General features: G+C 43.9%; 1 protein-coding gene across 5 annotated transcripts in view; it reads right to left on the minus strand.

The window, feature by feature from the left end:
• The window catches only part of DAG1 (dystroglycan 1), a 68,505-nt gene that overhangs the window by 14,014 nt on the left and 36,679 nt on the right, over positions 1-17,812 (minus strand). For 2 of the 5 annotated variants that reach the window (XM_045862372.3, XM_045862375.3), the window contains exon 2: positions 5,275-5,656. In XM_045862372.3, the coding sequence (XP_045718328.1) occupies positions 5,275-5,550 (276 nt within the window). In that variant the 5' untranslated portion in view covers positions 5,551-5,656. Of the gene's footprint in view, positions 1-5,274; positions 5,657-7,461; positions 7,594-13,147; positions 13,230-17,812 lie in introns of all 5 variants that reach the window. The other 3 variants (XM_064596062.1, XM_054504749.2, XM_064596071.1) reach the window with 3 other exon arrangements.

Consider the following 17,812-nt stretch of genomic DNA (forward strand, 5'->3'; position numbering starts at 1 on the left):
TGCTTTTATCAGGGTGGAAGGAAAGGACTCAAGATGAGCCTGAAAGAGGTGACAGGACCCCAGCCAACAGAAGAAAGTGTGTGTCAGAGGCCAGGGTAGACCCTGAGCTTGGCATGTCCTTGGGGCAAGAAAGAGGCCAGTGTGGCTGAGACATGATATGCGAAGGAAAAGAGGAGAGAGAGGAGGCCAAAGACCAGATCACATGGGCCTTGATCCTAAGTGCAACTCAGTAATGGTTGGGGGAAAGGCAGGTGTTAGCAGATTTAAGCTTTACCAAGATAAGGACAACTCTTGCCTCAGTGTGGAAAACAGCCTGAGGGGAGGGAGACAACCTGGGAAGAGGCAAATAAGTGGTAGCTTGGATGATGGTAGTAGTGATGGATACCATTTGGAAGTCACCTCAACAACACTCCTTGGGACCAAGATCTGAAATATTCCTCACATACATACGAATATCGGGCAAGTCATTAAAAGTCACATTCCCAAAGAATACTTAATGACCATGAGGGGAAAAAAATCAAGCTACAGTGAATAAAAAAAGGTAGGTTTAGGGGTGCCTTGGTGGCTCAGTCGGTTGAGTATCCGACTTGGTTTTGGTCAGGTCATGATCTCAGGGTTGTGAGACTGAGTCCCTGTCAGGCTCTGCGGTCAGCAGGGAGTTTGCTTGCGATTCTCCCTCCCTCTCCCTCTGCCCCTGCTCTCTCTAAAATAAATAAATCTTAAAAAAAAAAAAAAAAGTAGGTTTAAAAATATTTCCAGTATGGGGGCACCTGGGTGGTTCAGTTGGCTAAGACTCCAGCTCTTGATTTCGGCTCAGGTCATGATCTCAGGATCATGGGATCAGGCCCTGTATCAGCTACACGCTTAGCAGGGAGTCTGCTTGAGATTCTCTCTCTCCCTCTGCCCCACCCGCCCCCTGCTCTCTCTCTCTCTCAGATAAGTATTTTTTTAAAGATTTATTTATCTGAGAGAGTGCAAGTGTGAGCTGGGGGAGGGGAAGAGGGAGAGGGAGAGAATCCCCAAACAGACTCCTCGCCCAGCATGCAGCCTGATGTGAGGCTCAGTCCCACACTGGAGACCAGAACCTGAGCCGGAATCCAGAGTTGGACACTCAACCGACTGAGCCACCCAGGCACCCCAATAAATAAATCTCTTTTTTTAAGATTTATTTGAGAGAGCACGCACACGTGTGTGCACCAGCAGCGGGAGAGGCTGAGGGAGAAAAGCAGACTCCCTGCTGAGCACGGAGCCCAGTGTGGGCTCACAACCCTAAGCTAAATCAAGAGTCAGACGCTCGGGCGCCTGGGTGGCTCAGTTGGTTAAGCGACTGCCTTCGGCTCAGGTCATGATCCTGGAGTCCCTGGATCGAGTCCCGCATTGGGCTCCGTGCTCGGCGGGGAGGCTGCTTCTCCCTCTGACCCTCCCCCCTCTCATGTGCTCTCTCTCTCTCATTCTCTCTCTCAAATAAATAAATAAAATTAAAAAAAAAAAAAAAAAAGAGTCAGACGCTCAACCAACTGAGCCACCCAGGCGTCCCAGACTCTAAATAAACGTTAAAAAAAAAAAAAAATTACCCTACAACCCAGCAATTGCACTGCTAGGTATTTATCCAAAGGCTACAAACACAGATTCAAAGGGGCACATGCACCCCAATGTTTATAGCAGCAATGTCCACAACAGCCAAAATGTGGAAAGAGCCCAGATGTCCATCAACAGATGAATGGATGAAGAAAATGTGATACAAATATACAATGGAATATTACTCAGCCATCAAAAACAATGAAATCTTGCCATTTGCAATGGCATGGAGGGAACTAGAGGGTATTATGTTAAGTGAAATAAGTCAGTCAGAGAAACACAAATACCGTATGATTTCACTCATCTTCCGTGGAATTTAAGAAACAAAACAGATGAACATAAGGGAAGGGAAGGAAAAATATTTTTTTTTTTAAAGATTTTATTTATTTATCTGAGAGAGAGAATGGGAGAGAGAGAGCATGAGAAGGGGAGGGTCAGAGGGAGAAGCAGATTCCCCGCTGAGCAGGGAGCCCGATGTGGGAGTCGATCCCGTGACTCCAAGATCATGACCTGAGCCGAAGGCAGTTGCTTAACCAACTGAGCCACCCAGGCGCCCAGAAGGGAAGGAAAGATAAAATAAGACAAAATCAGAGAGGGAGACAACCATAAGAGACTCTTAACTACAGAAAACAAAATGAGGATTGCTAGAGGGGAGGTGGGTGAGGGGATGGGGTAACTGGGTGATGGACATTAAGGAGGGCACAGGATGTAATGAGCACTGGGTATTATAAGACTGATGAATCACTGACCTCTACCTCTGAAACTAATAATATATATCAATTGATTTTAAATAAATAACAAAATTAAAATTTTAAAAATAAAAAAAAATATATGGTATGATTCCAAGTCTAAGATGTCTGTGTGTGTGTGATATGGACACCTCCTTATGAACACAGAAAATGATCAAAGAGTTCAGTCTGAGTGGCAGGAACCACAAGAGATTTTTCTTTCACCCTTTTCTACAACACACATTTATATATCATTATTATAATGAGAAAATAAAAAAGACTTTTTATATAAATATTTATTAATCATGTTTCACATATAGGGAAACCGAAGCTTCAGAGATGAAGTCACGCTTTCTGATCTGATTTCCCACCCCACATAACCCTGATGGTAAGACTGTCTGGAACAAAGAGTCACACATTTTCATCTGTTTTTCTACAGGCTGATCCGCTACTAAATGGTCTGCTTTCTACAGATAAATGTGCTCAGATAAAATCCTGTTTTCCCAGTAAAATCTCTTTACTCCCCTGGTGAATAAGCCTGTTAAATATTTCTCTGCCAGATACAGCAAATACCACTCGCTGTATTGATTCAAGGCACCTCTCGTCAAAACTAATCCATGTAAAACATTCCAGTGACCACTGGAACAAGGGCAACCACTACAGGGTTTGGCTATTCAGAAGATCAAATCTGAAGGTGGACAAGAACTGTACCTCCAAAACTGCCACTCTTCTTTTTCTAATGGTCAGACTAGCATCTGGCTTGCTGGGGCATTAATTACAAAGATGACATGGAAAACTTCTGCAAACTAGAACAAGCTCTGTGGAACTAAGCCAGGATCTTTAGAGTAATGACCGCCTCTGAGATCAGAAGGCCACCCTGAGAACAAGCCATGACCTAAAGAGAAGGGGGCCGGCAAGGAAAATGAAGGGAGCACAGGGAAGGTGCAGGTAAGGAGTGGGTCCGCCCAGATTCAAGGGAAAGCGGCATAGATCCGCCTCTCAGTGGGAAGAGTAGCATAGCATTTGTGACCATGTCTAATCTAGATGCCTAGGGCTTGTGGGTCAGAGAGGAGAAAGTTGGTAATAACCCACCAGAGGCTGTGTGTGCTTTGATGAATAAGTACAATGAAGTGTTGCTATACAAGTTACCGAGCCAGGCCTTAAGAGACTGGCAGCTTCCACTTCCTGTTTCTTGGAACCCAGCTAATTGTGCTATGAGGAAATCCAAGCAGCCCAGGGAAAGGTCTACATGGAGAGGAACCAAGGACCCTGACCAATAGCCCTGGCTAAGCTCCCTTCAACAGGCAGCACCAATTTGTCAGCCATAAATGAGCCATCTTAGAAGTTGACGCTCCGGCCCCATATGAGCCACTCTAGCTAGTGCCATGTGAAGCAGAAATGAGGTTTCCAGATGAGCTCTGACTCCCTGAATTCCTGGCCACAAAATTGTGAGCAAAACAAACTGGGAGTTTTAAACCACTAACTTTTGGTGGTTTAAACACACCAATAGATAACCAGAACACTATGTGTTTGCAGAAGTCTAAAGGCAAAAGAGATATAAAAACTACCAACACAAAATACAAATCTTAGGATATTTTTAGTTCATTCTGAAGCCACAGCTCTAGGGGAAGAATTCGATAGGACAACTATGGCCAAGAGCCAAATGTGGCCTACCACCTGTTTCTGTGTGGCCTATGAGCTAAAAATGGTTTTTGCATTTTCAAATGATTGAGAGAAAAAAAAATCAAAAGAATATCTTTTGACATGTGAAAATTATATGAAATTCAAATTTTAGTTTTAGTGTCCATAAGTAAAGTTTTATTGGAACATGCTCATGCCCATTCATTTACACATTATCTATGGCTGCTCTTGTACTATACTGGCAGGGTTGAAGAGTTGCAATAGAAACCACACGGCCGGGCGCCTGGGTGGCTCAGATGGTTAAGCGTCTGCCTTCAGCTCGGGTCGTGATCCCGGGGTCCTGGGATCGAGCCCCACATCAGGCTCCTGGCTCAGCGAGGAGCCTGTTTCTCCCTCTCCCTCTGCCTCTCTCCCTGCTCATGCTTTATCTCTCTCTCTCTCTCTCTCTCTCTCTGTATCTCTGTGTCTCAAATGAATAAATAAAATCTTAAAAAAAAAAAAAAAAGAAACCACACGGCCTGCAAAGCCTAAAATATTTACTATCTGGCCCTCTAAGAGAAACAGTTGACCTCTGCTCTAAGACATGTTCATAACTTGAGGGGTAGACCCTACCCATCATGTGGCCACCGTGCAAACTCACTCAGGATCCAGGGGAAATTCCAAGGACCCACAACCCCAGACAAAGGGATGGTGCTTCTTGACACAAAAGCTTCCTATTTCACCTGATTTCCATCTTGGGCCAGACAAGACATTCTTCTGTCACATGGGTCTCAGGTCCCCTTGTTCTCTGGATTGCCTCACCAAAGAAGATGGGGCAAGGCTGAAGTCTGCATACTAATACCGGTTCTTAAGTGATCAAATACATTAGTAAACATACAACACCAAATAAGAGCAAAACTCCTATATTTACTTATACCTTTATTATAAAAATAGGTTCAAATCATTTCAAAGTTCTGTATTTCTTGGGTTTAATACCATGGTTAATGAAAGAAGACCTTTTTCTACACATAAGCCCTTCCATCAAACCTTACCCTATGACCATGAAAGTTTCCAAACCACAGATGTAAAGGCTTTTTAATGGTAACACCTTCAAAAACGGGAGCAAGAATAAAAGTTTAGATGCTATACGGAGATATCTGGGGACCCTCTTGTAAGTATCAGTGGTTGTCCCTCTCTTACGGTAACTGCACAGGTCCTGGAAGAACTGAGTTCAGAACTGCTGGAACTTAGAATGGAAAGCGAAAAAAACAAAAACAAGCAAACAACTAAAACCAAAATGCAGATGAGAATTCTTCCCCATTCACATAAGCTTTATATCCAGTCTCACCTTGATGAGTTCTCCATTGGAGGCAATTAAATCTGTTGGAATGGTCACTCGAAATGAGCGCCCAACGACAGCCGTGCCATCAGGAATGCCCACCACTGTGGGAACAGCCTCGTGAAGGTCTGAGAGCACTGAGTGCATGGACGCCTCGAGCTGGTTCTCCCAGTCCCTGCCGGCCTCTGAAGGCCAATGGGACTGAGCCACGGCCACAGAAAGCAGAAGGAGAAAGGTCTTCCCCCAGAGGGGGAGCAGCAGCCAAAGGCCCGCAGACATCCTCATCCCGGCTTGGGTCTGCTCAAGCCGACAGTCTCACTAAGAAAGGAGGCAAGTGACTTGGTCCCAGAGCTGGGTCTTCACCCTCTGCACACCTGCTCCATCCCAGGGCCTGAAAAAAAAGACAGTAGACTCAGACTTTAGCCGACCCCATGGTTTCCAAGTTGTACACGGCAGTTACTACCCCCTAAAGTTAACAAAAACATCTACCCTGAGTTGGATCAAGTCTCACCCTGTGCTGTCCAGTACAGAGGGACCAGCTACATGTGGCCACTGAGCACTAGAAATGTGGCTGGCCTATTAAGGGCAAAATACACACTGAATTTTGAAAAGTTAGCATAAAAAAGGAATGTAAGATGTCTCCTCAATACTTTTAAAATATTGATTACATATTGAAATGATATTATTTTGGATATAAAATATATTATTAAATGTTAAGTAAATAATTACATTAATAAATGATAAAGAAATGCGTTAAATAAAATACATTACCAAAATTAATTCCTCCTTCTTATTTTTATTTTTTCACTTGGCTACCAGAAAATATTAAATCACATGTGTGGCTCACATTATATTGCTGTTGGGCAGTGCTGCTCTAGACCTAACTCCCAGTTTATAGCAAACATAGGAGTCATGAAGACACAATCAGACAAATCTAGAATATGGGACCTTCTACAAGATAACTGGCCTGGTCTGTCCAAATGCTGACACCCCTAAACACAAGCGGGCTGTTCTAGATTTAGAAACAGCAACCAAATGTAGTGTGTGCATCTTGACTGGATCTGGATTTACTTAAAACAAAAAATTAAAAATTAAAAAACTTCAAGAAACAAAAAACACAAAACCCCAGCTCCAAAAGGAGTAATTGGGGAATTTGGTCTCTGGGCTGGAGACTGGATTTATTGTTAATTTTCTTAGGTGAGATGATAGTAGTGTGGTTCTATAAGAGACTGTCCTTACTTTTGAAGGATTTCGGGCTAAAGTATCAAAAATCTCTGCAATTTACTTTGAAATGTTTCAGGGGGAAAAATTTTTTTTGTATATATAGAGACCAAGCAATGTGGATAATGTAACAATTATGAAGTCTTAAAACAATGCTTTTGGGGCACCTGGGTGGCTTGGTTAAGCACCAGTTAAGTGTTCAACTCTTGATTTTGGCACAGGTCATGATCTCAGGGTTGTGAGATCGAGCCCTGCATCTGGCTCCACCCTGGGCATGGAGCCTACTTAAGATTCTCTTTCTCCTTCACCCTCTGCCTCTCCCCCTGAAAAAAACAAAAACAAAAAACAAAAAACAATGCTTCTGAAGAGACTAAAAAACCAAGTATTTGCACAGACAAGTTCAGCACTGCTCACTCCTCACACCCCAAGCACTAATCGTAGGACTTGTTTATGAAACCCGTATTTGCAAATTCAGTGCCAGTGAACACAACTCATTTGGCCTCTCTTGCTCCCCACCCCCAAAAGAGAGATTAGAACCCTGCACATTGTCCCTCATACTTCTGACTGGCTTCAGTGCAGGCAGCTCAGAACGCCTGCCCTGAGGCTGAGAGCCACACAGATGCATTATGGGACTTGCTGGGTGTCCTCAAGGTGACCAGAGCAATTTCCCATTCTAGAAAAGAAGCAAGCCCTGCCCTGAGCCAAGCTGCTGAGGGGCCACATGGTATTTTTTTGACTGGGGTAACGCAAAGTAAATAATATTGCTAAAAAAACCCAAGGTCACTGAAGTGGGCAGTGTACTGTAAAGTCAATGCAAATCCAAGCCAATTCCAAAATGGCTGGGGTTTTTTTTGTTGTTTTTTTTTTTTGCTATTGATTTTGCCATTCCTGTTCCTACATTGTTTTTGAACTAAAATTCATGAGACAGCCAAAACCCAAGTAAAATAATTTTGAAGGCTGGGAGTCCTAGCTTACCAAAGACTTATCATAAAGCTACTTATATTTAAAGCAGCATTACAGCGGCAGAGTAGAAGTGGACTGTGGAACCAGAGAGCCCAAAATCAGCTTGCAAAGGAGCTGTTCAAAGGCACCAGGACCAGTGGCCATCTATGAAGAAAATCAAGTACAGTTAGGGTCCTCCCTCACTTCTCCATCATAAATAAGATAAAACCCAGGTGAATTAGATATACAAAAGTAAAAAACAACTTCAAAAAAAAATTTTTTTTTAAGATTTTTATTTATTTGTGTGAGAGACAGCACACAAGCCGGGGGGGGGGGGGGGAGCGGCAGGCAGAGGGAGAAGCAGGGCTCCCTGCTGAGCAGCGAGCCGGATGTGGAGCTTGATCCCAGGACCCAAGATCATGACCTGAGCCGAAGGCAGACGCTTAACTGATTAAGCCACCCAGGTGCCCCTGATTTATAAGTATTTTTCTATGAAAATAACTTTATAAACAGCAGTTATACCTAGCCCTAGTTATTTTTTAAGATTTTACTTATTTATTTGACACACAGAGAGAGAAGAGAGAGCACAAGCCGGGGGAGTGGCAGAGACAGAGGGAGAAGCAGGCCCCCTGCTGAGCAAGGAGCTGATCCTGGGATCATGACCTGAGCTGAGGGCAGATAGATGCTAACTGACTGAGCCGCCCAGGCGCCCCAAAATTTTAGAATATAGTAGAATGTCAGGGTAAGAAAGGATTTCATTTAACAAGACATAAAAAAGCATAAAAGAAAAAAACTGGACTTCCACATCTAATAAGATGAGGTAGACATATTTTTCCCCTAGTTTCCCACTAAACACAACAAAAAATCCTAGACATCATATATAAACACGAGACTCTAAAAAGTCAAGAGAAGAAGGCAAACCAGTGAGGTACCTCAGGACTCAAGGAAAGACACAGTGGTGAGTTCCCTGGGTTTTCTTTTTCACTCAAACATCCCAGATTTGGAGCTAAGGATGCTGGCAATCCAGAAATGCCAACAGATGATACAAAAGAGAGTCCCAACAAAAGTCTGCTCTCTTTAGCCAAAGGAGCACGAAGGGGGTAGCATAGCAAGACAGAAAACATTTAGACAGTAACAGCTCTATTCTAGCCAAACACCACAGAAAAAACTATGGCCCCACTCCCACCCAAAGGCCAAATGGAGAGCCTTAGACTTCCACCCTCATGAGGTTGTAATAAGGCTCCCTAACATCCCCACTGGGGTGGTATCAGAGAAGGCCAAGTAGGGAGCTGGGACTTTTACCCCCACTGGCCAGTAACAATGCACCACCTGGCCTACTTCTCTACTCCCTCAGTGTCAGTGGAAACCAAACCTAGATTTCTATGCCCATCTGAAGAGTAACAAGGAGTATCTCCCACTTCCTGCAGTGCTGGTGTCAGAGAAGAACTAGTGTCAGAACGTTTACCACTGCTCAATGGTAAAGAGGGAACGAGAATTCTCACCCCTACCCAGCAGTTAACAAACACTTCACCAGGCTTCAGGTGTCAAAAAAGGCTGAGTGGGGCAAACAAACAAACAAAATCCAACTCTTAAATAGAACAAACTGGTAGCTGCCAGAGGGGAAGTGGGTGGGAGGATGGGTGAAACAGATAAATGTGATTAAGAGGTACAAACATGGGGCCCCTGGGTGGCTCAGTCGGTTAAGCCTCCAACTTTTGATTTCAGCTCAGGTCTGATCTCAGCGTCCTGAGATCAAGCCCCGAACTGGGGCTCCGCTCTCAGCAGGAAGTCGGCTTCTCTCCTCCCTCTGCCTCAGCCCTCATCCCTAGCCGCCCCCCCCCGCCCCCCAGGCTCACACTGCTCTCTCTCAAATAAATAAGTAAATCTTTTAAAAAAAGAGGTGCAAACTTGCAGTTATAAAACAAGTAAGTCATGGAGATAAAAAGTACAGCATAGGGAATATAGTCAATAATACTGTAATAGTGTTTGGTGACAGATGGTGACTCTACACTTATCACGGTGAGCACAGAGGAAGGTATAGAACTGCTGAATCACTATGTTGTCCGCCTGAAACTAATAGAATACTGTATGTTAATTACACTTCAATTAAAAAAAAGGCTGAGTAAGGAACCTGGCCTTCTACCTCTACTTCCCAGTAATCAGGCAGTACCTCCCTCACCAGTCCCCTGCCAGAGTATTAGAAAAAGCCAGGTAGGGGCGCCTGGGTGGCTCAGTTGGTTAAGCAACTGCCTTCGGCTCAGGTCATGATCCTGGAGTCCCGGGGTCGAGTCCCGCATCGGGCTCCCTGCTCGGCAGGGAGTCTGCTTCTCCCTCTGACCTTCCTCCTTCTCATGCTCTCTGTCTCTCATTCTCTCTCTCTCAAATAAATAAATAAAATCTTAAAAAAATATATAAAAAAAAAAAAAGAAAGAAAAAGAAAAAGCCAGGTAAAAAATCAGAGTTTCGGGGGCGCCTGGGTGGCTCAGTTGGTTAAGCGACTGCCTTCGGCTCGGGTCATGATCCTGGAGTCCCGGGATCGGGTCCCACATCGGGCTCCCTGCTCAGCGGGGGGTCTGCTTCTCCCTCTGACCCTCTGACCTCTCGTGCTCTCTGTCTCTCATTCTCTCTCTCAAATAAGTAGATAAAATCTTTAAAAAAAAAAAATCAGAGTTTCAGAACAAAATACAAAATTGTTCAGGTTTCAATCAAAAATCACTCATCAGGGGTGCCTGGGTGGCTCAGTTGGTTAGGCATCCAATTCTTGGTTTCAGCTCAGGCCATGATCTCAGGGTTGTGGGATTGAGCCCACATCAGGCTCTGTGCTAGGTGTGGAGCCTGCCTGGGATTCTCTCTACCTCTCCCTCTGCTCCCCCCACCCCTCCACCCCAACCCCTTCTTTCCCTCTCAAAAAAAAAAAAAATCACTCATACCAAGAACCAGGAAGATCTCAAACTGAATTTAAAGAAGACAATCAATAAATGACAATTCCGAGATGACAAGGATAGGTGGGTAGAAAGTAAAGGAACAGAAAAAGACACAACATGCACACATTAAGAGAAAGCAAGATGGGCGCCTGGGTGGCTCAGTTGGTTAAGCGACTGCCTTCGGCTCAGGTCATGATCCTGGAGTCCCGGGATCGAGTGCCGCATCGGGCTCCCTGCTCAGCGAGGAGTCTGCTTCTCCCTCTGACCCTCCCCCCCTCATGCTCTCTCTCTCATTCTCTCTCTCTCAAATAAATAAATAAAATCTTTAAAAAAAAAAAAAGAGAAAGCAAGAAAGGCTCTATCAATATCAGATAAAGTAGACTTCAGAGCAAAGACAATTACCAGAGACAGAGGAAAATTATATAGTGATAAAAGGCTCAAGCTACCAAGAATAACAATCCTAAATGTACACGTACCAAACAACAAAACTATAAAATTTGTGAAGCAAAAACTGATAGAACTAAAAGGAAAAATAAACAAATCCACAATTCTAGTTTTGGAAAGTTCAACACCACACTCTCAACAATTGAGAGCAACTAGAAAGAAAATCAGCAAGGATACAAAAGAATTCAAAAATATCAATCAACCTGATCTAATCAACATTTATAGAGCCCTCCACCTGACAACAGCAGAACATACATTCTTTTCAAATGTCCATGGAACATATATCCAAATAAACCATATCTGGAGCCATAAATCAAACCCTGACAAACTTCTAAGAAATGAACTAACACCAAATGTGTTCTCTAACCACAATGGAATCAAACTAGAAATCAGTAACAGGAGGACAATTAGGAAAATCTCCAAACACTCAAAAACTATGCAACATACTTCTAAACAATCCTTGGGTCAGAGAGGAAATATCAATGGAAATAAATTATACTGAACTGAATGAAGATAAAAATACACTTGTGGGGTATGTTAAAATTTGTGGAACACAGCTAAAGCAGTGATTAGAGATGAACTTATAGCACTGAATCCACCAGAAAAAAAGGAAATGCCTCAAACCAATAATGTTATGCTCCCGCCAAAATAACCTTTAAAAAAAAAAAGGCAGAATAAACCAAAAGCAAGCACAAGGAAAGAAAGAATAAAGAGCAGAAATCAATGAAATTAAAAACAAAAATAGAGGGGCTCCTGGGTGGCTCAGCAGGTTAAGCGTCTGCCTTTGGCTTGAGTCATGATCCCAGGGTCCTGGAATCGAGCTCTATGTCAGGTCCCTGCTCAGCGGGGAGTTCTGCTTCTCCCTCTCCCTCTGCTCCTCTCCCAGCTCATGCTCTCACTCTCTCTCAAATAAATAAATAAAATCTTAAAAAAAAAAAAAAAAGATTTGACAAATCAAAACAAAACAGACCAATTCCTTAAAAAAATACTAACTACCACAATTCACCCAATATCATACAAACAATTTCTATTAAGGAAACTATTAAGGAATTTGCATTTGTAATTTAAAAACTCCCACAAAGGGGTGCCTGGGTGGCTCAGTGGGTTAAGCGTCTGCCTTCGGTTCACGTCATGATCCCAGGGTGCTGGGATCAAGCCCTGTGTTGGGCTCCCTGCTCTGCAGGAAGCCTGCTTCTCCCTCTGCCTCTCTCTCTGTCTCTAATGAATAATAAAATCTAAAAAAAATAAAATAAAAAATAAAAGCTCCCACAAAAAGAAACCTCCAGACCCAGATGTTTCCATTACCAAATTCTACCAAATATTTAAAGAAGAGGGGTGCCTGGGTGGCTTAGTCGTTAAGCGTCTGCCTTCGGCTCAGGTCATGATCCTGGGGTCCTGGGATCGAGCCCCACATAGGGCTCCCTGCTCCGGGAGAAGCCTGCTTCTCCCTCTCCCACTCCCCCTGCTTGTGTTCCCTCTCTCGCTGTGTCTCTCTCTGTCAAATAAATAAATAAAATAAAGAAGAATTAACTCTAATCCTACATAATCTTTCCCAGAAAGTAGAAAGGGGAACACGTCCCTATTCATTTTATTTTTTTTATTATTTTTTAAATTTTAAGTAAACTCTTATGCCACACATGGGGCTTGAACTCATGACCCTGAGATCAAGAGTCACATGTTCTACAAACTGTACCAACCAAGCCAAGCGCCCCTCCCTATTCATTTCATGAAGGTAGCATTACCCTGATATCAAAATCAAAGACAGTACCAAAAAAAAAGAGGAGGGTAAGGATACAGACCAATATCACTCATGAACAGACACAAAAATCTGTAACAAAACTTATCGGGGGGGGCGCCTGGGTGGCTCAGATGGTTAAGCGTCTGCCTTCGGCTCAGGTCATGATCCCAGGGTCCTGGGATCGAGTCCCGCATCGGACTCCCTGCTCAGCGGGGGGCCTGCTTCTCCCCTCCCTCTGCTTCTCCCCCTGCTCATATTCTCTCTCTCTCTCTCTGTATCCCTGTGTCTCGAATGAATAAATTAAAAAAAAACTTAAAAAAAAAAAAAAAACTTATCAGGGGTACCTGGCTTGCTCAGTCGGTACAGCATGCAACTCTTAATCTCGAGTTTGTGAGTTTGAGCCCCACTGGGTGTAGACATTACTTAAAAATAAAATCTTTATCAAATAGAATTTAGCAAATAAAAAGAATTACACAGGACCATGACCAAGTGGTACTTATTCCAGGGATGCAAGGCCAGTTCGATATTTGAGAATCAATCAACATAATCCACTATACTAACAGACTAAAGAACAAAAATCACATAATCATATCAACTGATGCAGAAAAAGTACCTGACAAAATTCAACACCCATCTGTGATAAACACTCAGAAACGCAGGAATAGAGGGGACTTTCTTGACTTGATAAAGGGCATCTACAAAAAACATACAGCAAACATTATACTTAATGGTAACAGCCTGAATGCTTTCTCCTTAAGATCAGAAACAAGGCAAGGATGTCTGCTCTTACATTCTTATTTGACATAGTGCTAGAAGTTCTAGACAGCAGCAATAATAAGGCAAGAAAAGGAAACAAAAGACATATAGGTCAGAAAGGAAAAAAATTTAAAAAAAAAAAAGGAAAAAATAAAACTGTTCCTACTCGCAGGTTAACATAATTATCCATGCAGAAAATCCCAAGGAATCTACAAAGCAAGATCTTAAAATAAATGAGTTTAGCAAGATCACAGAATACAAAATATACATACAAAAATCACTTGTATTTCTACATGCTAGAAATGAACATGTAGACACCAAATTTAAAATATAATACCATTTCAATCACTCAAAAAATGAATACCTAGGTGCAAACCTAACAAAACATACACAGGATTCATATGCTGGAAACTATACAACACTGGTGAAAGAAATCAAAGAAGATCTAAACAAACAAAGGGACATATTGTGTTAATGGCTGAAAGGCTCAACACAGTAAAGGTGTCCATTCTTGCCAACTGTTATACAGATTTGTAATAGGCTAAATAATGGCCCCCCAAAGATACTAGGTCCTAAACCATGTAATCTGTAAATGTTAGTTTATAGGAAGAGTCTCCCAGATTAATTAAGAATCTTCACATGGGGGGGCGCCTGGGTGGCTCAGTCGTTAAGCGTCTGCCTTCGGCTCAGGTCATGATTCCAGGTCCTGGGATCGAGTCCCACATCGGGCTCCCTGCTCAGCAGGAAGCCTGCTTCTCCCTCTCCCACTCCCCCTGCTTGTATTCCCTCTCTCGCTGTGTCTCTCTCTGTCAAATAAATAAATAAAATCTTAAAAAAAAAAAAAAAAAAGAATGTTGACATAGGGAGATTACCCAGGTGGGCCTTAAATCCAACCACAATTGTCATTATACGAAAGAGGCAGAGGGAGATTATACACACCATGGAGGGAGAAGGGGATGTGAAAATTGAGGAAAGATTTGAGTGATATGGCCACAAGCCAAGGAATGCCACCAGTCACCAGAAAGTAGAATAGACAAGGAATAAATTCCTCCCGAGGCCCACAGGGAATACAGCCCTAGCCAACTCCTTGATTTTGGACTTCTGGCCTCCAGAGCGATGAGAGAATAAATGTATATTCCTCTAAGCCACTAAAATTGTGGCAATTTTTTACAGCAGCCCTAGGAAACTAATTCAAGTGTGATCCCTATCAAAATTCCAGCAAGAAATTTTGTATACATAGACAAGACCATTCTAAAATTTATATGGAGGGCACCTGGGTGGCTCAGTCAGTTAAACATCTGCCTTCGGCTCAGGTCATGATCCCAGGGTCCTGGGATGGAGCCCCACATCGGGCTCCCTGCTCAGCAGGGAGTCTGCTTCTCCCTCTCCCTCTGCCCTTCCTCCCTGCTCATGCTCTCTCTCTCTCAAATAAATCTTAAAAAATAAAATTTATATGGAAAGGCAAAGGAACTACAATAGCCAAAAAACAATTTTTTTTAAAGATTTTTTTTTTTTTTTTTAATTTGAGAGAGAGAATGAGATAGAGAGCATGAGAGGAGGGAGGTTGAGAGAGAGAAGCAGACTCCCTGCCAAGCAGGGAGCCCGATGCGGGACTCGATCCTGGGACTCCAGGATCATGACCTGAGCCGAAGGCAGTCGCTTAACCAACTGAGCCACCCAGGCACCCGCCAAAAAACAATTTTGAAAAAGAGGAATTATTCTACCTAATATCAAAATTTAGCAAGGTACAATAACCAAGACCGTATTAGTAGAGAGACAAACACATAATAAATTAATGGAACAGAACTGAGAATCCAGAAAGTTTTTTTTTTTTTAAGATTTATTTATTTATTTGAGAGAGAGAGACACAGCGAGAGAGGGAACACAAGCAGGGGGAGTGGAAGAGGGAGAAGCAGGCTCCCCACTGAGCAGGGAGCCTGATGTGGGGCCTTTCCTTTCTTATACCCTAAGGCCATAAGTAACCAGGCAGTTCTCATGGGATTTCAGACCCATTCCCCAAAAGGGACTTCTCCTTCCAGCCATCTGGCTGTGTCACTTTTGCCCAGCACAGACTTGCCAGCAGTGTTAAATGACACACTTCCTCAAGTGGACACCAAATGACCAGCGACTTAGAAGCTGGGGTCCTGTGGGCATCAGCTCCAAAAACCACTTAACTCCCTGTCACTGCTGCAGGGTCCTCCACCAGGAAAGGCAAAGAAGGAAACACTCTTGACTCCTCAACATGCAGGTTCACCGTACTCTGGATAGAGGTCTTCTCAGATCCCTATCAAGTGCCCCAAGTTAAAGGTTTTTTTTTTTTAATTCTTTTGTGTGTGTTTTTGTATCTCCCAGTTTCCTGACTGTCTGTGCCTGTGTACCCCTTTTATAGCTTATTTTATCACTTAATTTTAGAATTGCCTAGGTCTTCTGTTTTATACTATTTTTTTTTTAATTTTTTTTTATTTATTTGACAGAGAGAGGGAACATAAGCAAGGGGAGTGGGAGAGGGAGAAGCAGGTTCACTGAGCAGGGAGCCCGATGCGGGGCTCAATCCCAGGACCCCAGGATCATGACCTGTGCGGAAGGCTTAACAACTGAGCCACCCAGGCACCCATTTTATACTATTTTAAATTGTAACTTTGGAGTTCACTGTTGCATAGTGCTTCTCTTAATGGCCTTTCCTTTCTTATACATTGTAACTCTTACTTAGTAAAGTGCTCAGCTCAACCAACACCCCACAAGACTGGAAGCTATGGAGCAGCAAGGACACATGTGTTGCAATCACTAATGTATACCAAACACACACAAAGTTCCAGACACACACCTAATAGAATGAATGGGGAGGATACAGGACTTGGTTTTTGTTTTTGTTTTTTTAGCTTCTTCCTGTGTCTTTACTCTTTACTTATTTTTCTACTTCTTAGATACAGTTAATCTTTTACTTTTCTAATCTGATTCTCCACTTAAAAATTCTCAGCTTAGGGGCACCTAGGTGGCTCAGTTGGTTGGGCATCTGCCCTCGGCTCGGGTCATGATCTCAGGGTCCTGGGATCCAGCCCCACGTGGGGCTCCCTGCTTAGAGGGGAGTCTGTTTCTCCCTCTCCCTCTGCAGCTCCCCCTGCTTGTGCTCTCTCACTCTGTCAAATAAATGAACAAAAATTAAAAAAAAAAAAAAATTCTCAGCTTATTTGAAAACAGCAACACTATGAGACACACCCTGTCCTACCAAGAACATAAGCTCAGTTGGCTATCTGCGGACACATGACGACATGGGGTATCTGTTTCATGGGTATGACTAAGTGCCTCTGCATTTAGCAAGCAGGCGATGTCCAGGGCACAACTCCAACTGCTATATGTTGGTGTTCCTTGCTCCAGGGAGAAAAGAGCTTTTGGAAACTTGGAAAAAGCAGCCTGTGTCTTTCTGATGCTGCCTTCCTATAAGCAAGGGTCACATCTCCCCGTGCTAGGAACTTGGCAGGCTGCATTCAAACACCCAAACTAGGACATCCCATTGGAAGGTTCTTCCATAGTCTCTTACTCACACACTTGGTTATTCAGAGATGGAGGCACTCCAGAGATCCTCCTACTCATTTTTTCAGGGAACAAGGCCCCGAGAGAGGTAACATTCAACCATGGTCACACAGAGCCTGTGGCCATAATACAGAGAAGTTGCTCAGGAACCAGAGAAAGACTCGGGCAGAATCACCCAGTCTTCCTGACACAGCCATTCATTTTAATACTGTGTATGTGCACTCACGTTATACCCTCTAGAGCACCAGGAAGTGCTCAGGGCAGCCCAAGAATATGTTATGTCTCAGCTGAACTCACCACTATCTGGCTAAGAGAAGCTGCCGAAGATCTACTGAAAAATGGGGAATGGGAATGGGTAACTCATTCCCTCTGTACCAGTATCCAGTGCAGTGCCTGCCACTAAGTCTGAGTTCAGTGCTGCCCTCGATCCCGGTGAAATACAACTCTGTGGAGAGGGACCTTCCCAGAGCCTTGATGAAGCCCCTGGCTCTCTAAACACATGTTCAACAGCCATGATAAAAAGTGTGAAAAATGGACATAGCTGCAGGCAGCAGCAGTTCCACCCCTCAGTTCTAGACATTCCACCCCAGGGGGGCAGAGAAACCTTAAAAGTGGTATAGCCTGCAAAGCCTGGCCACAGCCCTCTGGGACACTGCTATCCCAGAGCTGCCACTCAGGCTGCCGTCTCCTTCCTCTCTTGGTAAAAGCCTGCACTCCTACCCCAAGAGCCAGCAGCACCAGGGAAGCGGGCCCCACAGTGCCCTAGGTACCCACGGCAGCCCTCCCTGGGCCAGGTGAACATTCAGCACCTAACAGCACCACTGCGGCAGCACTTCCACGGCGCTGGCTGTGGGCAACAGGAAGACCATCTGAGCAGGGCCACCTCCCACCAAGCTCCTGGGCCATGGGCCCCCGACAAAGAAAGGACAGTCTGGGGGCACGGGAAGCCCAGGGGGCCCCAGACCCCAAGACTCAGCTCAGCTAAGTGTCC

This window comes from Mirounga angustirostris, unplaced genomic scaffold, assembly GCF_029215605.1.
Source record: "Mirounga angustirostris isolate CCGP_5_RB_7025 unplaced genomic scaffold, mMirAng1.0.hap1 SCAF_1, whole genome shotgun sequence".
In the NCBI taxonomy this organism is placed as follows: domain Eukaryota; kingdom Metazoa; phylum Chordata; class Mammalia; order Carnivora; family Phocidae; genus Mirounga; species Mirounga angustirostris.